Genomic DNA, 25,429 nt, shown 5'->3' with positions numbered 1-25,429 from the left:
AAGCACTTGTGTGACTCTTCCAAATCTGGTGGTAGCCTATCACAATCCATCTACTGATTATCCTCCAAAGTGTATATTTTCTTGTTGAAGGTACATAATTACATTCTTGGAGGTTGTCTATGCTAATCGTTGTTACATATCTGCTGTTAATTTACAAAGTAAGTTGTTAATGGTTTCTGGATACAAACCTACAAGTACCTAATTAGTGGTGCAGATTTGAATCCTGTGATACATATGGACTAACTTGCATGCTAATTTAAAGAACAGTGTTCGTTTTTATTTATTTACTCTGAAGTTAAGACTAGAAGACTAGGATTATAGGGAGCGAAGGACTTTGGCTTTGCCAATAAATACAATCCCAATTACTTAATTGTTTTCCAGCAACATAAACTATGCATTTCAGGAACATGTACTAGTGTAGAAGAACTGCAGAAGGGGCAAATCTTGCAATATGGATAAAACTAATCTTTCCTCAAATTTGTCTTGTTTTTGTTTCAATTTCTATTTGTTTTGCTTTGATGCTCTAGCTTAACTCTGGAGATCTGGCTTGAGTGGTTTAGTATCCATTCAACAATAGCCTTTGCTAGAAACAGCCATTTGATCTGGGTTCTGAATACACAACTTGAAATCTCTTTTGGATTGAAAACAGCTTAATTGATTTCTCTAATAAATCAACCTGAATCCATTGCACTGAGGTAGATAAGACTGGCCCAGAGTGCTAGTCTTTTTTCCTATAATGTTAATTTTATCAAATAATTTTCTGAGACAAAGTGCTATATACAGCTAGTATTTGAAATCAGGATGTAGGCACTTCTAGTAATCGGCTTCAGTTTACACATCCCAGTTGTCAAATTAGATGTCAAACTAGTAATAAAAACTGTTTAGATAAATTTGGTTGGAATCCAGCAAAAAGTGAGTGAAAGAAAAATAAACTGTTTATGAATGGATTTGGAATCACCTAGCTTTGCTGGAATGTGAAAATAGCATGATTTGAATTTCTTTTTGAGAAAGTCATAATTGGTGAAAATAAAAATAATAGGTTCTGTATACAGTATTATATATATTGCTGGGCAGGGCACACATATTTCACTGAGACCTTTTAAACTAAGTCCTTAAGCATTCATCATACCAAACACCAAATTACTGGCAGTCCTTTCTCTTTTTAGAATATGTGTTATTAAAAACATGCTAGAGTATTCAAATAGGCTTTGAGATTGGTTTCCATTTTGCTCTGTTTCGGGTTTTGCATTCACAGAAAAATAGATAAAACAGACAAAGAGTATTTGAAATTCCACAAGAAACTTAAAGACACTACAAAAACAGAATGTTAGGAGAAAGCAGCTAGGTATGCATCTTGATTTTCAAATTCTTCTACATCTTTCACTGTAATATGATACAATATTAAAAATTTGGTACATGAGACCAGCTCATATGATTAAAGCTTCAAAGCAGGGTATTAAGGAGAACCAATATCAGATTTCTCACCTTCTTTATTTTTAAACATTCAGTTTAAAGAGCACCTTTTCATACAACTGGAAAAACGTGTACACTAACTGTGGAATTTCTTATGGAAAAACACTTGTAAGATGCAGCAAGAAGTGATGACACAACATTTCATGTTTTTCCACTTATAATAAAAGATAGACATTCTCCGTCTAGTTGCCAGATCTACACGCTACCTTAGAAGAAATACATTTTCCAGGAGAGGAAACTCTTGGGATCAGCAGTGACATTTTTCAAAACTGAAATAAGTTTCCATTTTAGTTCTTCTAGGGGTCAGAAGACAACATGATTTGCAACCGAGCTTTGAAAACTCATCAGCCACACCAAAGAGCAATTGTCTAGAACTGCATGTTATCCCATTTGTTCTCTATCTCTCTGCTCGAATTTTGTATCTGAGAACAAAATAGGCAATGAGACGTAAGGAGATGAAGAAAATTCCAAGCACAATGAAGTCCAAATAAAGTTTAGCATTTTCTACATCCAATTCTTTGAGGATAGCCTCTGACTTCTGAAAATGGCAAGTGTCATCTTTGTCACAATGAAGATCTTCTCGATCCAAACCATAGATGGAAAGAATGACACCTTCAAATCCATACCTATGGAGAGGAATCATTTGCAAGGTCAAACTCAAAGCAAGCATAGATCAGCACCATCCCTAGCAAAGAAATGCCAGAAAGATACAACAACAGAATTATTATTTGATTAATATTTGATATTTTGGTTCTGTTGAGCACTCAAGGGAGTTAATAATAAATGAAATAAAGATTATAAACAGATATTGAAAACATACAGTTGAATTAATGCAAAAATTTTTTTTAAAAAAACCTCTCCAATTGAAAATAAAGCTTTTGTCTCAACAGGTTTTTTTTTTACCCTATGGTGAGCAGAGCTGCATTTGATTAAGAGGCTAAAAACAAGTAACTTGACCCAAAGCAGTTCAGAGGCTTTGTGCTGATCCAAGCTTTGAACTCAGGCTGTACAGCTCAGGTCCAATTTCAGATATCCAGCAGATCAAACTGGCTTACTCATATCTGGACCCCATAAAGTGAAATTATAAACAGCTTTCCTGCACATTCATCTTTTTTAGAAGCATATTAATGCATGTTTGCACAGCACGTGTATCTGTTTATACATACAAATGCACATAACCAAGAATAAAGATGAAAACAGCTAGCTCTGGGGAAAAGTTCCAAGAGAATAGTCTAAAAAAATACAGCTTTTGCAGAGTTATCTTGAAAAAAAAAAGGAAACATCCTTCGAATGTACCTGACATAAGAGATGTAGGACATCCACTGGAGATAAGCAGGAATGGTATCAAAACTGACAAAGAAGCCTGAGAAGAGAAGAACTGGGATTGCTGTAACAGGACCAACAAATGTTGCCACCTTAAAAAACAAAACAATTTTTTAAAATTAACAAATCAAATTTTGAATAAAACTTTTATGAGAATCATATTGTTTTAGTGTTTTAAAAAAACTGTTTTAGTGACATGTGGTATGGACTGCAAAAATATAATGAGTACAGTTCAGTTCCAGCTGCCAATACATAATTCCCCCAACCTTTGGCTATCCTGGGTGCAAAGAATGGAATTGGAAATCCCAACCCCCCCTGGAGAACATCAGGTTCACCAAAGAAAGATACAGAAGATCACATAAAGCAGAAGAGACCTGAAGTGAGGTGGATGCTGCTCCAATCAGAAGTCCAAGGGACTGAGCCACAAGGGATGTCATAGTCCCCAGGGCTGCAAACAGGAGAAATCGCAGAGCATCAGAGGGCTGTGCTGTCATCCAGTACACAATGCTGCAGTAAGCCACAGGAAACATAATCTGTAGTAGACAAATAACAGAATATGGTGCTCTGTTAAGTCAAAAGTAAAGGAATGAGTTATAGCCCTATTCAACATCAAGAAAATAAAGTGAAAGAGAGAGATGGGTCTTTGTCTTTATGAGCTGAATTATATTTTTAAATTCCTGTATCTATCAATGTACATGAGAAGCCAGATACTATACTACTTTTCCTACTTCTTATCAGATGAGTTATGTCCTATTAGGATTTTTCCGGAGGAGTGCTCTAGTTTATGAAATGGTTGGCACGTACATGTAGATGGGGACCACTGGAGCAGCTTCAGAAGCAGACACCAGCCTTGGGAAAAATACAGCTACTTTGCTAATTTGAAGAGTGTTTTCTTTGCCCAGGCATATAGAATGAAACATAATATTTTAAATGCTCGACACATGCCTAAAGTTTTATTTATTACTTATTTCTTCAATTTATATACAACTTGTCTCCCTGATAAGGCAACTCTGGGCAGCTTACAGATTTAACCTAATTGCAACTCAAATATAGGTGGTTTATCTTTTCCCTCAAATTTGGCACTGGAATACTGGAAACTAATTCATTAGACCAGGGGTGTCCAACCTTTCACCTTCCCTGGGCCACATTAGAAGATGAAAATTTGGTTTGGGCCGCACATGAAATAAAATAACAGTAACGATACCTGATCATCCCAAAAAACCATAGAAAACATAGTTAACATATTAAATTTATTTGAAAATAAAGTTAGTGAGATGTTTTTATTATTTATTATTAATTATTTATTTAAAATTATTTATTTTTATCACGGTTGTTTTATCACAGTTTTTTTATCACAGTTTATTTTCCGGCCAAATTTTGCGGGGGGAGGAGGGGGGGAGAAAGCTCGCCTGCCTCACGCCTACCTCTCCTCCTGCAAATAGCCCGGCTGGATGAGGCAGGACTGGAAGGCAGAAGCAGCAGCAGCGAGGGCAGAAGCAGCGACGGGGGAAGGCTTCTGCCCCCGCCGCCGCTGCTGCTTCTGCCCCCGCCGCCGCTTCTTCCCCCGCCACCGCTGCTGCTTCTGCCGCCGCCATTTCTGCCCCCGCCACCACCCCCGCCGCCGCCGCTTCTGCCCCCGCCGCCGCTGCTACTTCTGCCCCCGCCACCGCTTCTTCCCCTGCCACCGCTGCTGCTTCTGCCACCGCCGTTTCTGCCCCCGCCACCACCCCCGCCGCCGCCGCTTCTTCCCCCACCACCACTGCTGCTTCTGCTGCCGCCATTTCTGCCCCCGCCACCGCCGCCGCCGCTGCTTATGCCCCCGCCGAGGGGGCAGCGGCGGCGGGGGCAGAAGCAGCAGCGGTGGCGGGAGAAGAAGCGGTGGCGGCGGGGGCAGAAGCGGCGGGAGAAGAAGCGGTGGCGGCGGGGGCAGCAGCAGCGGTGGGGGCAGAAGCAGCAGCAGTGGCAGGGCAGAAGCGGAGGGGGTGGCGGCGGGGCAGAAGCAGCAGGGGTGGCGGCGGGGCAGAAGCGGCGGGGGTGACGGCAGGGCAGAAGCGGCGGCGGGGGCAGAAGCAGCAGCAGTAACAGGAGGTGGCGCTCTGACGGCACCCGCCTTTTCTCTTGCTGCTTGGCCTGGCGCTCGCCTCGCCCCGCCTCGCGCCTGCCTCTCCTCTTCCTCCTTGCTGGCTGTGGCACGATGGTTGGGGTGGGCATTGGGCCGCATTACGAGGCGACCTGGGCCGCATGCGGCCCGTGGGCCGCGGGTTGGACAAGCCTGCATTAAACCATCCATCTCTGACTTAAATTTCATTTCTTGGCATAATTCTAAAATGCGATTTGGGCATCCCATTTCCCATTGTATAATAAAAAGAAAGCATTTACAACTGGTTGTACACCATATAGCATATATTTATATGCTATAATATATATCCTTTATAATAGGATTTGTAGCAGTATTAATTCATATTCCTGATAAAATGACATATTGCATTTTGCAAACTGCATAAGAAAATTTCATTTGATCACTACTTTTATCTAACTTCCTGTCCTAAAATAATGATAAGGTGCAGAGAAAGATTTACCTGAAAAGGGACATCAGCCATAGTTTTAGCCAAGTAATAAGCCTTCAAACTGTACCAATAATTCAGATGTTCTCTAAGAAATACTCCCATCTCAAGAGGAACTATATAGAAAAATAAAAGTAGCACTTGAAATACATAGAATCAAAAGTAATTCCAGAAATTAATGCTTAGATGCTGTCCTGAATATCTTACATTTGTCTTGTCATACTTAGCCTCTCCTTCATTTGAAAATGTATGATTTGAATGTGCTTATTCATTAATATATTTTATAGAAAAGCCATGACTGTTTTATTTATATGAATATATAATTCTGAAAAATGCAGATCTTCACAATTTATTTTTTCAAAAGTGTAATGCATTGTTTCAGATATTTCAGGAAATTCTTTCCCTAATATATTATGCAGGAAAATTCAGTTGTTGGAGATTTTTTTTTATTTTCCACTTTTTTAAACTGCCATATATTGAACCAATAAAAACCTTTATTGAATTAAGCATAACCACAAAATATAAGTTAAGCAGCTGATTTCAAGCTTGGCTCTTGGAATAACTCCTGAAGAGGATATGATTACTCCAAAGATATGTAAGATCAATGATTCCTGGTGGGAACCCATCCTGACTAGACTCTTTCAGAAATAGGTAAAACATACTGGATTTTATACCTCCCCATTGGAAACAAATTACAGTACACCTAATCTTTAAGAAGGGCAACTGGCAGGAACTTGCCAATTATTGTTAGTCTGCTAGATATTTCTTCTAAGCTGTATATCAAACATCTTCTGAATAAATTAGATGTTTGGGAGGCAGGGTTTCAAAAAAGACATAGCAGGCTAGATTACTGTACCACTTTGAAGGTTCTTGTTCAGAACTATACCAGTGGGCATACAAAACAACTCTATGTTGCTTTTACTGATCCCTCTGCCTTTTATTCCATTGACAGGTACTGATTATGGGAGAAACTAGCTAGAACAGATATCAATAAGCATCTTCTTAAACTAATGATTGGATTACAGCTTGAATAAGAACAGGCCCACAAGGGTTCTTGCTAGACTCTATGTTACTGGAAAGTGGAGTTAAACAGGGCTGTTTGCTCCTTTCTTATTTAACTTCTGTATTAATGATATTACAATGGTCATGAAGTCACAAAGTATTTTCTCCCTTTTATTTAATGGATGGAAAATGTCACTATTAATGTATGCTGATGACATGGCTCTTATTTTCCATATTGAAACTGGCTTTAGCAGATTACTGACCAGCCTTGTTGTAAAAGGGAGAAAATGGAAGATAAATTATAATAAAACAAAGATACTGTAGTAGTTTTTGGCAAAAGTAAAAGTGAATACAGGTGGACAACGGCACCCACTTGACTACTGGAAGATTATTTTCTTTGATACGCTCTATACATGATTGTACATTGTTGGTTGATTAAACAGATTGTTTGATAAGCACAACTGCAGGTCTCCCATCCTCCACTTTGGAGCAGCTGTTGGGACTTTAAATAATCAAACCCTAAAGTGAAAAGACGTTTTCCCTCTTAGTTGCACAGATTTAGCAATGAAGGACAAGATTAGGTTGGAAGACTAGATCTCTTTCAGCTGCTGAATTCACTTACCTTATAGTAAACAAAAAGGATTAGGATGAAAGGTGCTAAAACCAGACTAGCTGATTAACTGGAGGAAAGGGAAATAAATGGTCAGAGAGTGGGAAGAGTTTCAGCTGATAAACAAACTTCCTTTCATTGTTCTCATGTTTGTTGGTGAAAAAGTGCTAGCCAAAGTGGTAGATTTAAGATATTTCTCCTGAATCTTGATTAGGAAACATCACTTGCTGCTGATTATAAAGGTTGTTTTTAACACTCTACACCAGGGGTGTTAAACTCATGTCGACACAGCAGTATCATGTAACATATCAGGACTTCCCCCCACTTTGCTAAACTGGGTGGGGGCGTGGCCAGCACGTGACGCATCCAGCCCGTGGGCCGTGAGTTTGACAGCCCTTCTCTACATTCTACAGTCTAATCTGCCTATACCCAAGTCATATATAAGAAGGCAGACAGTGATGATAATGGTGATGATAATGTATGCACCACCGTAAGCTCTGTACAGCCTTTTTTCTATGGTCCCAAAATGCTGCTCAGCCCTTGTGCGTGTGTATGCATGTATGCATAAAACAACTACATGGAGTTTTGCTAGTATTACTGAAACCTGTTGTGGCCCACCAGACTCGGACAGTGAGGAGGTTGGGGAGGAGAATAGGCCAATCCTGGAGTCTGGGGAAGGCTCTGACAAGTGCTCTGTGTCGGAGGCAGAGATGGGGCCAGGGCCGCCTGACAGTTATCAGCTGCCTTTGGAGTTGGAGATCAGTGTGCAGAAGAACAGCTGGAGCCTGTCCCCAGTGTGTGCATGCACAGACCTGCCAGGAGAAGGGAACAAGGGTCGACTCGGGAGTAAAGGTTCAGGTGGATGGTGAATGGCCCCTCCCATAGGTAATAAACGGGAGCAAAAGGGGAGTGGTGTTTGCAGGAGATAATTAGTTCAATTCATTAGGGTGAAGATCTGTTCCTGATTTCTTGCCAAGTAATTGCTGCTATAATCAGCCTGGCAACTCTCCAAGCCTGATAAAGGTCTGTAGTTGTGAAATCTCATGAAAGACTGTTTGCCAAGACTCTGCTGGAGAGGAATTCACTGTAACCTAAACAAAAGGGATTTTATCAGGATGAGGAATCTGCTTCATAATTTTGGGAAACCTAGGTCAGAACAAAACCATCTAATAGGTGGCTTATCAAACTATTAGCCTATTGGCAACCTTCCACCACTGCTGTCATATGAACAGTTACAGCTTCTCTTGTGATTCCCTGCCAATGAAAACAAAGTCTAGGATGTTTGGGAATTGAAGTTCAGGATATTTGAGAAGCAGCTGGTTAAAGAAGCCTAGTCAGCTGTGTCATACTGGTTACTCACATGTAAGGACTGTTGGCATGAGAGCAGCAAACATAAGGAACAACATTGAAAAAAAGAGGAAGCCAGAATTGCTTAGGACTTTCTTTGCTTCATTTCCAATCCCCAGATACAGCAAGCCAATCAGAAGTCCAATTCCAATGTGAGAGGTTACCCTCAGATGTGTCAGGACCTGTCAGGGAGAAAAATTACCTTTGAGCTAATAATATTTTTGACTTAGCAACTCCTATAGCATGCTAACATCTATACATATGCACACACACTGAATGTCTCTGTATAGCATAGAAGTGAGGATGCAAATCATTTTGTAAAAACAATGTGATTTTTGTACTAGCCTAACCTAAGAGGCTTCTTATATGTAATGCTTCCAGTTAATGGTTCCAGTTAGTGAAAAATTAAAGTATCTTCATAAATTTTCCAGTGTGAAAAAAAAAGGAATAAGTTTGCAGTAACAATCAAATGTAAGACAAAAGTGAGGGACTGGTGGGAAGACAAAAAAAACAACAACAAAAAATATACTTGGGAGGGAGATGGGAGGAGCCTGCGCCGTGGCGATACGGTCTGCAATCGAGCTCCTCGATTGCAGCCGATATCTCCGCTACCGGCCGGTCCAACGGACCTACGCTGTCCTGTAGGGGCAGCCATCGTGAAGAGCGTACCCTGAGGACTCCGGGGATACCGCAAAATCCCTGGAGAGCCCGGGTGAAGCTCTTCTTGCCAGCGGCGGAGAGGCAGCCCCCATGCTGCTGAAGCCGGGGCGGCTCCAGAAGGAAAGAGTTTGAGAAAGAGTTTGTCGGTTGGGTGAGAACTTTTTTTTATTTAATTTTTTGAGCTTTGAAAGTTTACTCTGACTATTTGAAGAAACCTATGTGAATTTTTTTTTTTTTTGACAAAACTGACTAAGCGGCGTTCTTCTTAGGGAAACGTCAAAGAGAGAATCCATTTTTTTTTTCTTTTCTTTGCTTCCGGACTTCATTGTTATTTATTGGATAACTGGACTGTTTTTTTTTTTATATATTCATATGTTTTATTCTTCTTCTGGACTTTTTATTTTTGGGCTAGAGGCTTCTCTAGATTTTGTTTGATTTTTGCGCTTTCGCTTTTGTGTATTTCACGTCGGCTTTCCCTTGTTTATTATGCTTTTCAGAGAGGAGGGGGGAAAGTGAGAACTAAGATACTTTGTAACACTGCCACCTAGAGGCTCGGAAATATTTTACTTGAACTGAAAAAACAGACTCTTCTTCTCAAGGACATCCTCTGATAAGATAGAGGAAAGCACTCTGTGGAATATTATTACAGGTGTCTTTCTGGATATTTATGGCTTAGCTTTGAAGCTTGTGGGAAAGAGAAGGGAGTTATAATTAGAGCCTTGGATAATTAAATAGAGTGTAGTGTATTGTTGCTTATTCTCTTTTTCTAATTTTTTTTTTGAGTTCTGCCAACCCCTCCACTACAGGGCTGGGCAAAGGTTTTTTTTTTGCTACAGTTCACTTTATAATTTTAATTCCATATATTTCCAGTATTTTGTATTCATTAAGGTTGATAGGGATGTGCTAGAAGGGAGCAAAACTGAAGACCTCTGCTAAGAGCATGGATGAAGCTACAGAGGTGGTAGGTCAAAGCAGATTGCGGGGGGGGGTGGGGGGCGGAAACCCCAGAGGCTTAAATACTAATAATGTGTTTAGTATTATTTAAAGCACGTTATACATCCATATAAAGTTTTATATCCATAGTTCCCTTTACATCTCCTGACTTTTGAAACATGATTAAATTATGCAACACTAAACGAATCAAACCTATCTTTCTTTTACTTTATGCACTTAATATTAATAATATGGCTTCATAGATCAAAACTGATAACTTACAATGCACTTTTCTTTCTTATACTTAAAATCTGAGCCTTACCGAATCCCTCATTATGCTGAGAAAAGTTCTTTTAAACAGAATGCAAAACTGAGTAAGACAGCTGGCTGAGAAGCTATGACAGCCTTCCATGGATGAAGAATCCTGGTGCAAAACACAAGTGGGAAAGAAATTTTTGGTTTGTATTGTTTCTTGGATTCCAACACCAATATAAATGAACATAACTTTGATTCTACAAATTTGCTGTCTAGCATTTAAGTAAGCATTATATTAAATCAAAATTTGGTTTGTTGCAGTTGGTTTCTATTGAAGGGCAAAATATTAAAAAAAACATGCTGGCTGGGTTACTTTCGGGACAGTTAGTCATCCACTGATTTTAAAATATATAAGCAAAATGCCAAAATAAGCCAGGAAAATAACCAAGTGCAGCCAGATCAGAGAAACATCCACAATGCTGGCAGAAAATCAGGTCAGACTAAGCTAGATCTACATTTGTACCAGCTGACGTCGCAGAAGGCAGAAAACCAATGTAAACTATTTCCAACATGCAGAATCTAAGAGAAACTCCCCCACTTCTGGGCTGCAGCAGTGATGTTTGACCTGGATTCAGTGCACAGACAAATAATTTAGCTCGGTGAAGCACTGGCCATTGGAATGCATTGCTTAATATCAGACCTGATTTTAGTGGAACCTAAATTGAAAGAATGTCTGACATATCTGACTCAAATTTACAGTTTTAAGAGAGAAAAATTTGTTGAATCAGATTTAAGATCTGGCCAACTAATCTTTAACTTTCTAAACAGAACTCAACCATTTTATTTGAATTTAAAAGAGTTCTTTTTTGAGATATAGCTCCTTCTCAACAACACTAATGAGGAACACTAAACATAGACTTCACCGCTAACAATGAGTGATATATTAATCCATGCATGAGAAATTCTTTCTTAGTCTTCCTCAGACTTGATTTCTCTTCTGTTCCAGGTGAGAAAGATGTTTCAGAGAAACATGCAAATACTTTGAATAAAATACACTGCTCAAAAAAATAAAGGGAACACAAAAATAAGACATCCTAGATCTGAATGAATGAAACATTCTTATTAAATACTTCGTTCATTACATAGTTGAATGTGCTGATAACAAAATCACACAAAAATTATCAATGGAAATCAAATTTAGCAACCCATGGAGGTCTGGATTTGGAGTTACACTCAAAATTAAAGTGGAAAAAAACACTACAGGCTGATCCAACTTTGATGTAATGTCCTTAAAGTAAATCAAAATGAGGCTCAGTAGTGTGTGTGGCCTCCACGTGCCTGTATGACCTCCCTACAACGCCTGGGCATGCTCCTGATGAGGTGGCGGATGATCTCCTGAGGGATCTCCTTCCACACCTGGACTAAAGCATCCCCCAACTCCTGGACAGTCTGTGGTGCAATGTGGTGTTGGTGGATGGAGCGAGACATGATATCCCAGATGTGCTCAATTGGATTCAGGTCTGGGGAACAGGTGGGCCTGTCCATAGCATTAATGCCTTCATCTTGCAGGAACTGCTGACACACTCCAGCCACATGAGGTCTAGCATTGTCTTGCATTAGGAGGAACCCAGGGCCAACCGCACCAGCATATGGTTTCACAAGGGGTCTGAGGATCTCATCTCGGTCAGGCTACCTCTGGCGTGCACATGGAGGGCTGTGCAGCCCCCTAAAGAAATTCTACCCCACACCATTACTGACCCACTGACAAACCAGTCATGCTGGAGGATGTTGCAGGCAGCAGAACGTTCTCCACGGCGTCTCCAGACCCTGTCACGTCTGTCACATGTGATCAGTGTGAACCTGCTTTCATCTGTGAAGAGCACAGGGCGCCAGTGGCAAATTTGCCAATCTTGGTGTTCTCTGGCAAATGCCAAACATCCTGCATGGTGTTGGGCTGTAAGCACAACCCCCACCTGTGGACATTGGGCCCTCATACCACCCTCATGGAGTCTGTTTCTGACCGTTTGAGCAGCTACATGCATATTTGTGGCCCGCTGGAGGTCATTTTGCAGGGCTCTGGCAGTGCTCCTCCTGTCCCTCCTTGCACAAAGGCGGAGGTAGTGGTCCTGATGCTGGGTTGTTGCCCTACTACAGCCTCCTCCATATCTCCTGATGTACTGGCCTGTCTCCTGGTAGCGCCTCCATGCTCTGGACACTACGCTGACAGACACAGCAAAACTTCTTGCCACAGCTCGCATTGATGTGCCATCCTGGATGAGCTGCACTACCTGAGCCACTTGTGTGGGTTGTAGACTCTGTCTCATGCTACCACTAGAGTGAAAGCACTACCAGCATTCAAAAGTGACCAAACCATCAGCCAGAAAGCATAGGAACTGAGAAGTGGTCTGTGGTCACCACCTGCAGAACCACTCCTTTATTGGGGATGTCTTGCTAACTGCCTATGCTTTCCACCTGTTGTCTATTCCATTTGCACAACAGCATGTGAAATTGATCGTAAATCAGTGTTGCTACCTACATGGACAGTTTGATTTCACAGAAGTGTGATTGACTTGGAATTACATTGTGTTGTTTAAGTGTTCCCTTTATTTTTATGAGCAGTGTACTTTACATGATATAAAGATTCAGCATATTAGAATTTTACACTTAAAAATAACTCAGACATTTACATCAACTATAATCTTTACCTGTCACTTCATGTTTTACCAAACTTGAATGGACAGAAAAAAAATGAAATTAAACTCAGTATTACTATTACAGGCTGAATTTCAGACATGAACCTATTCTGGATGGACTGGAATTCCCAGTTGAATAACAGGGTGGCAGTCTATGGATGCTCCTTTCATGCTGAACAGTCACATGATATCTATGGCCTGGGATTCTTTTTACTATATTGATTGTTAAATCAAATGCACTTCAAATTAGTTACAAGAAGAAAGATTTCAAATTAGTAACACATATCCTAGTAGTTGCAAAATTGGACTATTACAAAACATTCATTGTGAGGTCAATCTTGAAGATAGTCTTAAATTGCAGATGGGCCAGAATTTGGCATTATAATGTGGGGAATTTACTTCTACAAAGAAAAAGTAACACTAGTTGCTGATTGTTTTCTGAGCCCAGTTCAAAGTGCTCATGTTGGCATATAAAACTTTTTGGACAAAATTACCTGAGAAGCACCCCTGCATGATGGGGTTTTTATTGTGTAACTATCTGCTGAGCCAGGTTCATTTTCTATTACAGTTTAAAAATAATTCAACAATAATGCTCAATAAATGGATAAAAATACCAAACCCAGTATAAACATCTGTGTTGCTATGTGATTAATCAAAATAATAATGCATTTATTAAGCTTATATGTCACACAACACCCAGCTGAAGGAAGCACTTAAAACGAAAGAACTCAAAGAGTTCTCAAAGTGGCTGACTTGATTTCCTTTACTTTGAATTACCTCGTCTGATGGTTTGTGCCATAAAAAAGGGTTAAGTTCATTTTCTCCTGCAGAGTTTCTCTTGTAATCTGAATCACACATTCCCTCTTGCACAGCTCTTACAAGCCTGCTATTCTGATCTCCGTATTCACCAGATGCGACCTCCATCACTAAACAGATAGAAAAAACTATTTAATCCCACTATATAGTAGAATAAAAGCCAGATTCATGGAGCATTATTCCTTGCTGTCAGGTATGCATAAAATTGTGGAGTTTGCCAACCATCAGGACAAAGTGCAGCAGCATCTACAGAATTTGCCATTTTCATCAGCATGCGAATAACGCATTGCAAAGTTGTGCCACAAACCTCAACTATTTGGGCCATACAAGGGACAGGTTGCATTGTGAAGCGGTGACTAATGCCCATTGGAATGTTAAAGATAGGAAACTGAGTCCCAGCTTATGTTCCAGCTCTCTCGTGGGTGCTGCTCCGGCTGCTGCCTCCAGAAAACAAAACCGCCGTAACTGCAGAGGTCTCCTTGTACAATACTCTGGCGCAGCTTCGGAGCAAACCTGTGCTAACAGGATTGCAAGAATGGAGGCTCTGAAGCCCTGGAGGGAGCATTTTTGGATGTGCACCTGTGCAGGGCTCCTCTTTAAAAGGATGGTGTGCAGGAAATCTGCCCCCCCACACACACACACCTGCAGGTCTTCCTTTCAAAGAGGAGTTTCACCACGACAAAGAGGTGGCTGAAGGCAGCGTTTGCATTGGGTTGGGTTTTCTTCACAAGAGGGATAATCTGGGGAGTGAGAGATATCATATCCCAGGATTGCAATGCTGAAGGCTTGGCAGGAAAAGGGGGAGGAGGATTTTTCTGCCTGTCCTCCTTTTCTCCATCTATGCTGCCCCACACAGAGCTGATAAGAGAGCTGCAATGCCCGCTAGGGCCCAAAGAGTGCCGGGCTCAATGCCAGCAGCCTGGACCCTGCCGCAGATGAGAGAGAGAGAGAGAGATCCAATGCAACCTCCAAGGGTTGGCGGCAATGTGTGCTTGCTCTCTCTCTCTCTCTCTCTCTCTCACACACACACACACACACACACAAAACAGAGGTCCCTCACCCCCTGATGGCAGCCAAATCCATTCACTGACCTGCTTTCCAGCTCCGTTCTCCACTGCGTGTACAGGGCAAGAAGACTGTGGGACTATGGTAAAAAATATAGTTGAGATCTTCCAACTTTGTGAGTTTTTTTTTTTTTTTCATGAGAAGTTGGAAGGTCCGAACTACAGTATATATATATTTTTTTACCATAGTCCCACAGACTTCTTGGGATGTGGGTGCCTTGGAGGGTATGTGTGTGTATGAGCTAGTGGTCACAAACTGACCTTGAATGAATGTAAATTGTTCAAATGATATAATTAACACGAAAGTTTAGTGGTACAGCTACCAGTATAATCCTGAAATCTAATATGTTATGGGCATATTATAGAAGAGTTTGTGAAAAGCAGGTAACTATGCAGAGGAAACGAAGTTAAAAAACTGCAGAATTCCTGAAATTGTTTAAAATGATTTTAAAAATTAAGGCTGATCAACACATTTAAACATGGACTCTATTTCAATGTTCATGCAGAATGATAGCTTTAATAATCAAAATTACTACAAATTTTTTTTAAAGCACACTTCAGTATGGTGTTCTTTACTCCATAAGAATACTTCCAAAGTAAAATATTTGAAAAGAAATGTCATGAACATTTGACTTTCCTAATGAAATTCTATTTTCAGTATGTAAAGTTGTAAAGTATACCCATCAATTAATGTAAAGTGATTGTGGCTGCCATATCCTCTGGAATGTATGCTTATTTCCAATATGAATATCAAATTATCCCCCAAATCAAGCGTGCCCTGACTTTCTGTATTTTTAATCATAAAAGAGAAGGAAAAAATTCAGCAAATACAGCTCAGTTGTATTTTACTTGCTCTTAGTTTTATTTCAAAGGGTTGTTTTTTTTAAATGAACTAGATCTGGCAATTTTAGCTACCATTAGAGGATATAAGATATCAATAAACAGATACCATATAATTATTATGCATATATATATATATATATATATATATATATATATATACACACACACACACACACACACACACACACACACACAAATTCAGTATCATTCCCAAAAGCTTGTGAAAGAAAGTGAGAACCTCCATCATTTTGCTCACCAAAATCTGCTGGATTGTGATATGTTGGACAATTTAAACCCAAATCTCTCAAATAAGGGACTAAATTTAATACTTTTCCACGGTAAATGCATTGCCCTTGGCTCAAGACATAGAGCTGAAATAAAGAAAAACAAGAAATGATGAAGAATACTCCTGTCTAGCTTCAGAATTATGATATGCAATCTTATTACAAAAATATTATTTAAGTTAAAGGAGAGACACTGACATAGTTAAATCTCCAGGATGTTAATGTACTTACTAAGAACCAATAAGATTTTACAGTATATAATATCTGTTTCCAGGTTTAACTACTGGAAGATATTTTTTTATTTTAATTTATTAATCTCTCTCCTCATATACATAAAAAACATTTATTTTTCTCATACCTAGCCTTGTTGTACAACATTTTCATTTCAACATTTTTCTCAGGTGTAGCTTTAAATTAGCCCTAAACTTTAACTAACAAAATTATTTGTTACATATGTTAGCATGCATGCACACTAGGGCTAATTCAGATCTAATTTCTAATCCCATTTTTCTCATCACAAATTTCCTAAATACACAACGTCTTCAATTTCTCAACAATTTCCTAATTTCATTATATTATATTTTAATGGCTGACAAATTTCAATATGTTAAATACTTTTTTCTTATTACAAATTGATTACTAATTTTGGTATGAATTGTTAAACTATAATTGTTAAACTTATTGGCAATCTACTCCAAAGACTTACAGATATGTTTGCCCTGTCTTCACAGATCTACATTCAGTCACCTTCATGAAGAGTTATGATATGTCTGATTTATCTCAATAAACAGATTGAATGAACAGCATATTGTCATCAAGCAAAGGAGTCATTCTGCTTATTTGAAGAAAACCATCCATCAAAATAAAGGATGTCTTAATTACATCTGCATAAACCTATTACATATCATATGTGGAACATAATAAACTCCGAAGTCTGAGAAAGGTTGAGTGAGAGTTAAAAAGCTGCATGAGTGGAAATGTGGGTGAACTTAGCAATATCTCGTGTTTTATTCCTGTGCTAAAGATTGGACTGGTAGATCTTCAAGGTGGCACTTCTCTTTCTTGATATCTGACCAAAGCAACCTTTTCAAACCTCCTCTCCTTTATGAAATGAAACATCCTCACTTATATTCATCAAAATGATATAGCTATTTTCACTCAGCTGCTATGGTTCTGAGATCTGATGAGCAAAGCAGATTGGCCCTGCCTAGATTTTTTGCAAAGGCAGAATATTACATCAAAGTGCTGCAGTGGATTTCTATGGGGCAAACCACCTTATTAAAACAAATTACTTTAATATTTAGGAATGATTTATATACTCCTAATAAATGCATTTACTACAATGTAAGCATTTTGAAGGAATAGCTGGCAGAGGATAACTTCTCTATACCACTCTGTTCTAAGTGATTCCCAAAGAAATTCAACTGCATTGACTCATCCTTTTCTGCAGGTGACGTATTACAGGTTTCCTCTGTGAATGATTGTTAAATATGATGCTAACATGAAGGATCTTTTAATAATGAGGAAAGGCCTTTTCAAGACCAGGATCCAAGTGGCTATGACACAGTGTGTACATATACATGTCTTTCAGCTCTATGATTCTACCTGATCGAAAAGTTCGAAGAGTTTGGCACTGGGCTGATGGATAGTGCAGATGATGGACCGGCCACCCTGGGCTAAAGCCTTCATGAGGGAGACAACTTGAAAGCAAGATGCACTGTCCAGGCCACTATGGAAAAAAATGAAGAAAACACAGTTTGCCCACTTTGTTCTTTTCATATCCAAAATTGATCTTGAAATGAGAAGTTTGAATGAAAGGCAATTTTTACTTATTCCCGCCCCCCACCCCCGCCACACACACTTTAGCTTGTCCTTTACAAGGTTGCTAATACCATATTCTAATACCATATTGTACCAAAATGTAGCCTTGATTACATCATTTATCAGTGATGCTTATTATATATTATTATGCTTATCACATATTATCACGAATCATCACAAAATCTCCAGAACTGTAAAGCCTACAAACTTGAAATCTGGCACATATGTTCCTCTTGATTTCTAGCAAAGGTGGTATTCAGCAGGTTCTGACCAGTTCTGGAGAACCGGTAGAAGAAATTTTGAATAGCTTGGAGAACTGGCAAATACCACTTCTGACTGGAGATTTTACAGTATCCTTCCCCTGCCACGCCCACAAGCCACGCCCACAGAACCAGTAGTAAAAAAAATTGAATCCCACCACTGACTTCTAGGTGCTCACTAAGAAAGGATTTTTCGAAATGACCACCAGAGCTTTAGTATTTCGTATATTATTATTAACAGGCTCTGATGCTAAGGAGTTCTACTCCCCCTCCCCACTTGAAAAGAAATCTGTTCCAAATACAAAACACAAGCAGAGGAGAGGAGTTTCAGTTTCAGAGCACCAACCAGCTTTAGTACGGAACAATTGAGCTAAGCCATACCCAGACTCCTTACTCACACAGCAAATACTGCTTCAGTTTCCAAACAGCCCTCAATCCTCTCACACACTGACAGTATACTAGCCAGATGAATACTGATGGATGCTGGTCGGCAGAGGCAGAATTGCTTTCCCTTATTTTCCTCCCCCAAAACTAAGCCCGACCATATGGTTTTGTAGCGAAGCACGGGTATCGAGCTAGTAATATTATATGTGATACATTTTCACATATCTCAGCACATTCTATGTTGGAGTGTCATGAACCCAGAGCAAATTAACCTCTCATTTTGGGAGGTTTTGAAAAGGCTGGCATATATTCAATTAATCAAAGTTATTTGATAGGAAAGTACTTTTGTCAAATAGTACTTTCTGAATACAAATGAGATATTTGAAAAACAGAAATACAGAAAATTCACATGATTCATTTTGTAAAGCAAAAATTATTCAATAAAAACGATGGCCAAGCCTGTAATTATTACAATGCTTCCAGCAACCTCTAGATCACACTAGATTGGGTGCTACCTGCTATCTCTGCTTATGCTGGTCCTTTTTGTAGAGGAGAAGCAAAGCCTGGACTATAGCTACCAACATTTTTATTTCCTTGTTTTTTACATTTATTGGGTGCCCTGAGAGCTTCTTGAAAATGTAGGAGGTTGCCCCTTTGCTTTAGAGTTTGTTGCATGGTCGTTTTTTCTATTTTAAAATAGGGAGATTGGCAAGTGACAAGAATATGTCCATGAACCTCCTTGTATTCTCAGTGCCAAATAGTTCGTTGTTGTTGCATCTGCTGTTGTTATTACTAGGGTTGTTTAAAAAAAACTTGGGACCAACTCATGAAGCCATGGTGATCAATGAATATAGGCTAGTATTTCACAATCCACATACACTGCACTTAATGAAGAGATAAAGGATATATTAACCCAGTAATACATACTGACATTGTAGTTATCTGATAGGAAGGCAAGATTTTATTTTCAAATAATCACTATGAGTGGATAGAGATGCAAACAATTGCAGAGTGTATTCTGAAATATATGGATGTTTCTAGCCTAAGGACTAGCTGTTGCTTGGGAGGACCAGCTATCCTGTAAATTTAACCTTTTAAAAATGAAATCTAGTTTCTTTCTTTCTTTCTTAACCATCCAACTACTTATTCTCCTTTACTTTCTCATTCTGTCTCCTTTTTTCCCTTTCTTTCATGCTGTAGCTATTCTACTTTGTCCCATCCCCATCCTGTTTTCCCATTTTGTTTTTGACACCTACAAGGAAGTGTCTGTTCCTGTGTATGAGTTATTTATGTTTGATAGAATGAAAGCTAACATATAAAGATGGAAATCCATGAATTTTATAACTCAAGTATCTTGTTTTACAGATAATTGAACAATATTGATGATTAATTAAATGCATAGGATTAAGTATGTCAATTTGGTCTTTGATTTTAGCATCAACATATTTTTTATTTGATTCTGATTTACATGCACATATTTATTGGACTTATTTAGGCAAGTTTCCAGTATTGGTTTCATCTGGTGTTGACAATCCTAGGTTGACACGGTGAGGAAGCTGAGCATTACACCAAATTTTTATCTGTATTTTAGTATATTTTTCTAATCCTCCCTTTGGAGGGAAAGAACGCCTTAAATTCAGGATTATATTCAACTTGATAAAATACATAAAAGCACAAAGTGAATTTCCATAGTCAAAGGTCTCTTTTTTTTTTAAATAGATCTGTTTAAAATTTAAAATTAAAACATCAAGAGAATACTTTTAATTTTTTAATACTTTAATATTAAAAATAATAAATGTTTAAAGCGTATTTGTAATAATTGTCAGCCTTTCACTCCAGAACACAAATTACCTGGTAGGTTCATCAAAAAACATAACTGGTGGGTTGTTCACTAATTCCAAAGCAATCGCAAGACGCTTTCTCTGCCCTCCTGAAAGGCTTCCAGTACGAGTACTGGCACACGACAGCAAACCCAAAGCTGTCAGGATCTCATTCACCTGTGAAGAGGAACAACATAAGGGAAACTTCGGTAATAATTTCTGTAACTGTATTCATATCACAACAGTGATCTCTGAAACATAAATATCTGAAACTAGGGAAGTGGATAGGTAAATATTTTATTAAAAAATCTAATATGCCAGCTCTAAAGTATTAGGAAGCACATTGTTTAATATTTAGTTAAACATAGTTTAACAGTTTGGAAGTTGCTATTTCTAATTATTGTTAAGGTCATAAGGAAACAAGACTAAGTAGTCATTTTGGATGAAAACTATGACCCTGTTCTACTATTATCCATGTATTATACACTCTGCTAAGGATCTATTTTACATTTATTACAAGCCCATTTCTCATTTAAAAACCGGATGAAAGATTGGGATGACCAAATTTGGACTGCAAAAATGAATGTCAGAATTTCAGCAAAGCGCCTTTGTATTCCTTTACTTCCATCTTTATCGGCTGAGATATAGTTTAGTCCATGCACATCTTCCACAAATATCCATTTAATTTCTTTCTAAGTAAGTATGTCTGGATCTTCAGCATCTCTCCTAATTTTATCACATAACAACCACCCTATTGAGTCAATTCGGCTGAAAGAGAGCGATGGCCTAAAGTTGCCCACTGAGTTTGATAAATGATAAACTTTGGCTCTCCTGATCTCTTATCACTATACCAGACAGGCTCTCAGGTGAAAAGCATTTTTTACCACCAGCTCAAATCCTAAGATCCAGCTGAGAACTCAAATTTCATGTTCAATGAAGAGTTCTCTGTCATTGCACAAATTCTTCTATATGTACATTTCCCATATTTCTTCCATTCAGTCTTTTCAACCTACTGATTTGAATTACATAAGTTATATGCAAACTGGATATCATTTGCATTCAACATTTCATAAATCTGGTCAAAAAAAGAAAAAATATTCTATAAAATCTTCTAAATATACTACTTTTACATATACAAATAATACTTTCAGATATAAAAAGCATATTGTGTTTTCTTCTAAAAGAAAATAAGTATCACATTTTAAGTCGGAATACAGTAATACACATACCATTTCTCTCCTGCCTTCATCTTTTTCTTGAAGTTTCAGATGGGCAGACACCTGAAATAGTAGAATATTATACTTATTAAGTCAATTTATTTGGGGGGAGGATGTCAGCCATGCAAAGTACTTACCCAATTCCCATAATACAGTATAGGTCTTTTGAAACTAATGTAGCCGCTTATTTAAAATACATAGCTATTACTGTATAGAAGCCAGGAAATAAATCCTTGAGAGATGAAATATTATCAATAGTTTCAGTTAGGATCAATATTTGTTAGAGCAATGTGAGAAGCTTGCAGGTTGCCAGATCTGCCATCACATCGCTTCAGCCCTGCTTTGCTTCAATGGTATCCTGCCATAAAAGTGGGGAGGGAGTAGTTAGGGGATATAGGGAAGGGGAATAACAGGATGACAAGAACCAGAGATGTCAGCCCGGAACAGAGCCTGGCCGATCCAAAGACACAAGCCAAAGCAGAATGTGAACACCCACCAAAGAGGTGCCAAACTTTAGGACTGTTACTGAAACACCCAGTTTGAATGCCATTAGACATTGACAAAAGGACCAAGGGGACCAAGAGCCCAGGAGACCAGAAAAGCACTGAGTTTACACGGGAATATTCAGATCTGGCCTTGCTTATACTGTAACACCTTTTGGCTTTATTAAAAGTATATATGTCCCTATAAATGGAGTGGAGGGTCTTTCTTCCTTAAATGCCCAAGCTGGCCTGACACAGATGTTCATGAGGAGGAAAAAAATCCATCTTTATCTGAACCATCTCTTCAAGAAACTACTTGGAAACATTTGATCTGAAGATTATACTTTTGTTATTATAATTCTGATTAGAAAAATAATATTTTCCAAAGCTGTGAATGCATTTATGTATACTACACACACAAACCCCCGCCAAATATTTGATTTGATTCTGTTGCAGTTCAAGAGACCTAATCACATAGTTCAAGACCTGCAAGTTTTGGTATATTTTTAAGGTTGAGATACACATATCTTTGTAAGATTTATCTGTTCATTTCAGCATCTGTAACACAATGCTCAAAAAGACCAGGTTTTAATTTCAAATTCAATGCTTGCTTAGAAAGGACATATTCGATCAACAATATAGAATCAAGTAATTTTGATTATTTCTGAGACTCCCAGCACGATAGAGAAAATGACGAAGAATTGGATATGCATAGAATACCATGAAAATAGACTGGCTGAAAAATACTCCAAAGTCATTCCCCCCCCACCCCCCCCAATTTAATGAATCAATTGACAAGCAATATCTATTCTGCAGTTCCTGCAAAATTGAAAAACCACAATAATTTACTGAACAGACTGGCTGGAACATCCTGGGGTGCTGATGCTAACAGTCTATGAACAACAGTTTGATTTATTTCACAGGTAAATATTGTGTCAGTGTGTGGCTTAACAGCACCCAATGGTTGATGCACAAATCTGCCGGACAACATATATCATCTCTGGCACATTGCATTCCACTCCTGTGCACTAGTTACTGGTACTTAGCAATATCATACCACCCCACATTAGAAGACAATAAGCTCTCAATCAGCTATGGTCAAGGATATTGAATAACAAGGCCCACCCTATTCACCAGGATTCACCAGGCACAGCCCAACCCGAGACTGAAATCCCGTAGGCCAGCTATTCACTTAACATGAACCAGAATAGAATGCCAAGAGTGAGAAATGATCCAAGGTATCTTCTTGTGTGGCCTAACCATTAGTGATCCCTCTACCAAACCATCTGGTTTTGACCTGACTTGTTTTGTTCAGTCGAGATTGTACAGAATTAGGTATGATACTGGAAGAAGTGCCTCTGCCCTGCATCAGTTGGGATGGAAAGATTCCCCTTGTTGTGATTGTGGTGCTGATATGCAAACTATTAAACATAATTTGCAAGATTGCCCATGATGTGCATTGTCTGGTTCCCTAGAAGATTTGCATGAACAATGCCAGAGGTGATCGCCTTGATAGCTGAACTGGGCATCCAGTTATGAGGCCATTGCCATACCCCCTTAGAAGTTTTACTTATAATTACGTGGACTGTGTCATGTTCTCATTGTATGCTAAATAAGTAATGTGCATCATATATACTGATGGCAGAATGTTTGAAACACAATGGCTATTTAATACTAGCCACATGCAATGAAAGCAACACCCTTTCTCTTGTCTTTCAAATATAAACAAAATGGATAAACTCATCTTTAGTGTTATGGGAGAAATAGGATTTTAGCATACAGTGAAATAGAATAATACAGATAGTGGTAATCTGCCTTGAATGTACTGATTTGGGGCAGCATATAAAAGCTTTAAAATATGCAAGTAAATAGCAGGATTCCAGTTGTTTCTGTATTCGCTCTCTGTGAAAGTCCAGATTTTGTGATTTATAATATAGCTTCATAAAATCACCAGTTCTAGCTCATATATTCCTTTCTTCCAACAAAACTCTGTATATAGCTTACCATTATATCCTTTCCTACCTCCCTCCCTCTTTCTTTCATGCTCTTTGATGCGTAATAATTACGGCATAACCCAGGAAGAAGCTAATTCAGAAAAATGAGAACTGTATGATGTATAGATGTGATTGCTATTATTAATAACCATACCATCATAGCTTCCTGGACAGTAAGATGTGGAAGCAGCATGTCATCTTGCATAATGTAACAAGACACTTTGCGGAAAGAACGCAAATCACGATGTTGCCCATTGATGAGAATTTCTCCTTTCATCCCAGTCTCTCTGAAAGCAAAAGAAGAAACAGGCTATTTTTTTCCCCATGCCTTTAGATCAGATTAATCAGGTAAACCTGCACACTCAGGTTTTTCACAGTACAAGAGTCAGTTCTTTTTTAGCATCTGCTAGTAAGTATGAGGTGTGAAATAATTATTATCAGAGTCTGAGTCTACAGTTTAAGGGTTATTATGGAAAAGCACTCCGGTCACAAATTGTATTTATCAAGTTTGCACAAATGTAACTATCATATGCAAACTAACTCTCCTAATAGCACACAGTGTTGGATTCACATCTCTGAAGTTCCTGAAAGACTAATACATTTAGGCTGAAAATACCTTCATAATTAAAAGTTAAGTGTATTAAGCCAGAGTTCCCCAACCTTTCTGCCTTTGCTGCAAACAGAGCATGCCTGCATGTACTCACCCATTGCTCACACAAATGGGGATGTGCACACACACACACACATACACACACCACATATACTTGCCCATTTCCACAGCCCGGTTACAAACAAGCTCAGTGCCCATTAGTGGGTCACAGCCCAGAGGTTGGCAACCCTTGCATTAAGCTTCATGGCCAAGAATGGATAATATTTTTTTCCCGTATAATTGTTAGAATGGCAGTACGTGTTGCAAAGGCTGTCCCACAGATCAGAGCTATGGATGAGATGCCAGATCAAGTGCTCCTAGAAAGTAAATCATCACAGAGGAAGTGTCCAAACTGCTTATTTAAAGCGAGAGGTGAAGACCTCCAATCTTTCACCCTGATTCCAGCTATTACACCTCTGGGTTTTTCTTTTTTACACAGAAACCATTGTTAATATTTAAAGCTGACGAAGAAATGCAGCCTATATTTTCAAATATATTGTTTTCTCACACAGTAACATCTCGGCAACACACTTAACATCTTGAGAATATTGGTCATAAAAAGATGCCGGTGTTTGTACACTTCCTCACCTGTATCCTGCCAGAAGATTCATAAGTGTCGACTTCCCAGCTCCAGAAGGACCCATAATTGCCACCAGTTCGCCACTACTAAACTTCCCAGAAATTCCTTTCAGCAAAGTCTTGAAACCTATAAAAATGAAAAGGAGGGAGAAAGAGCGCTAAAATTTAGAAAACATGGGTCTCTAAAATAGGTAGGCACCTTGTTAAAGCCATAGACCAGCTCAAAAACAAACCAAACATACAAAATCAGAGTCAGAAAGCAAGTAAAAGACCGTAATGAAACCCATTAATTACAAAACTGGTTTAGTCAAGGTGCAATCCATTTTACAAAACCTAGCTATTTTAATAGGAATAAA

General features: G+C 38.8%; 1 protein-coding gene across 2 annotated transcripts in view; it reads right to left on the bottom strand.

Moving 5' to 3' along the window:
- Positions 1-1,476: 1,476 nt before the first annotated feature.
- ABCG1 (ATP binding cassette subfamily G member 1) overlaps positions 1,477-25,429 on the bottom strand; it is a 53,449-nt gene continuing 29,496 nt past the window's right edge. For both annotated transcript variants that reach the window (XM_026713607.2, XM_026713608.2), the window contains exons 3-15: positions 25,083-25,200; positions 24,000-24,132; positions 21,382-21,432; positions 20,184-20,329; positions 17,473-17,596; positions 15,840-15,954; positions 13,638-13,786; positions 10,235-10,336; positions 8,333-8,501; positions 5,376-5,476; positions 3,171-3,329; positions 2,770-2,888; positions 1,477-2,099 (exon numbers count right to left, since the gene is read on the bottom strand). In XM_026713607.2, coding sequence (XP_026569392.1) covers positions 1,871-2,099; positions 2,770-2,888; positions 3,171-3,329; positions 5,376-5,476; positions 8,333-8,501; positions 10,235-10,336; positions 13,638-13,786; positions 15,840-15,954; positions 17,473-17,596; positions 20,184-20,329; positions 21,382-21,432; positions 24,000-24,132; positions 25,083-25,200 — 1,715 coding nt within the window. In that variant the 3' untranslated portion in view covers positions 1,477-1,870. The remainder of the gene's footprint in view (positions 2,100-2,769; positions 2,889-3,170; positions 3,330-5,375; positions 5,477-8,332; positions 8,502-10,234; positions 10,337-13,637; positions 13,787-15,839; positions 15,955-17,472; positions 17,597-20,183; positions 20,330-21,381; positions 21,433-23,999; positions 24,133-25,082; positions 25,201-25,429) is intronic.

Source organism: Pseudonaja textilis, chromosome 7 (assembly GCF_049901715.1).
Source record: "Pseudonaja textilis isolate UNSWEBS1 chromosome 7, rPseTex1.2, whole genome shotgun sequence".
Lineage (NCBI taxonomy): Eukaryota > Metazoa > Chordata > Lepidosauria > Squamata > Elapidae > Pseudonaja > Pseudonaja textilis.
Note: the sequence above shows the minus strand (reverse complement) of the source record. Positions and strands in the feature narration are given on the sequence as shown.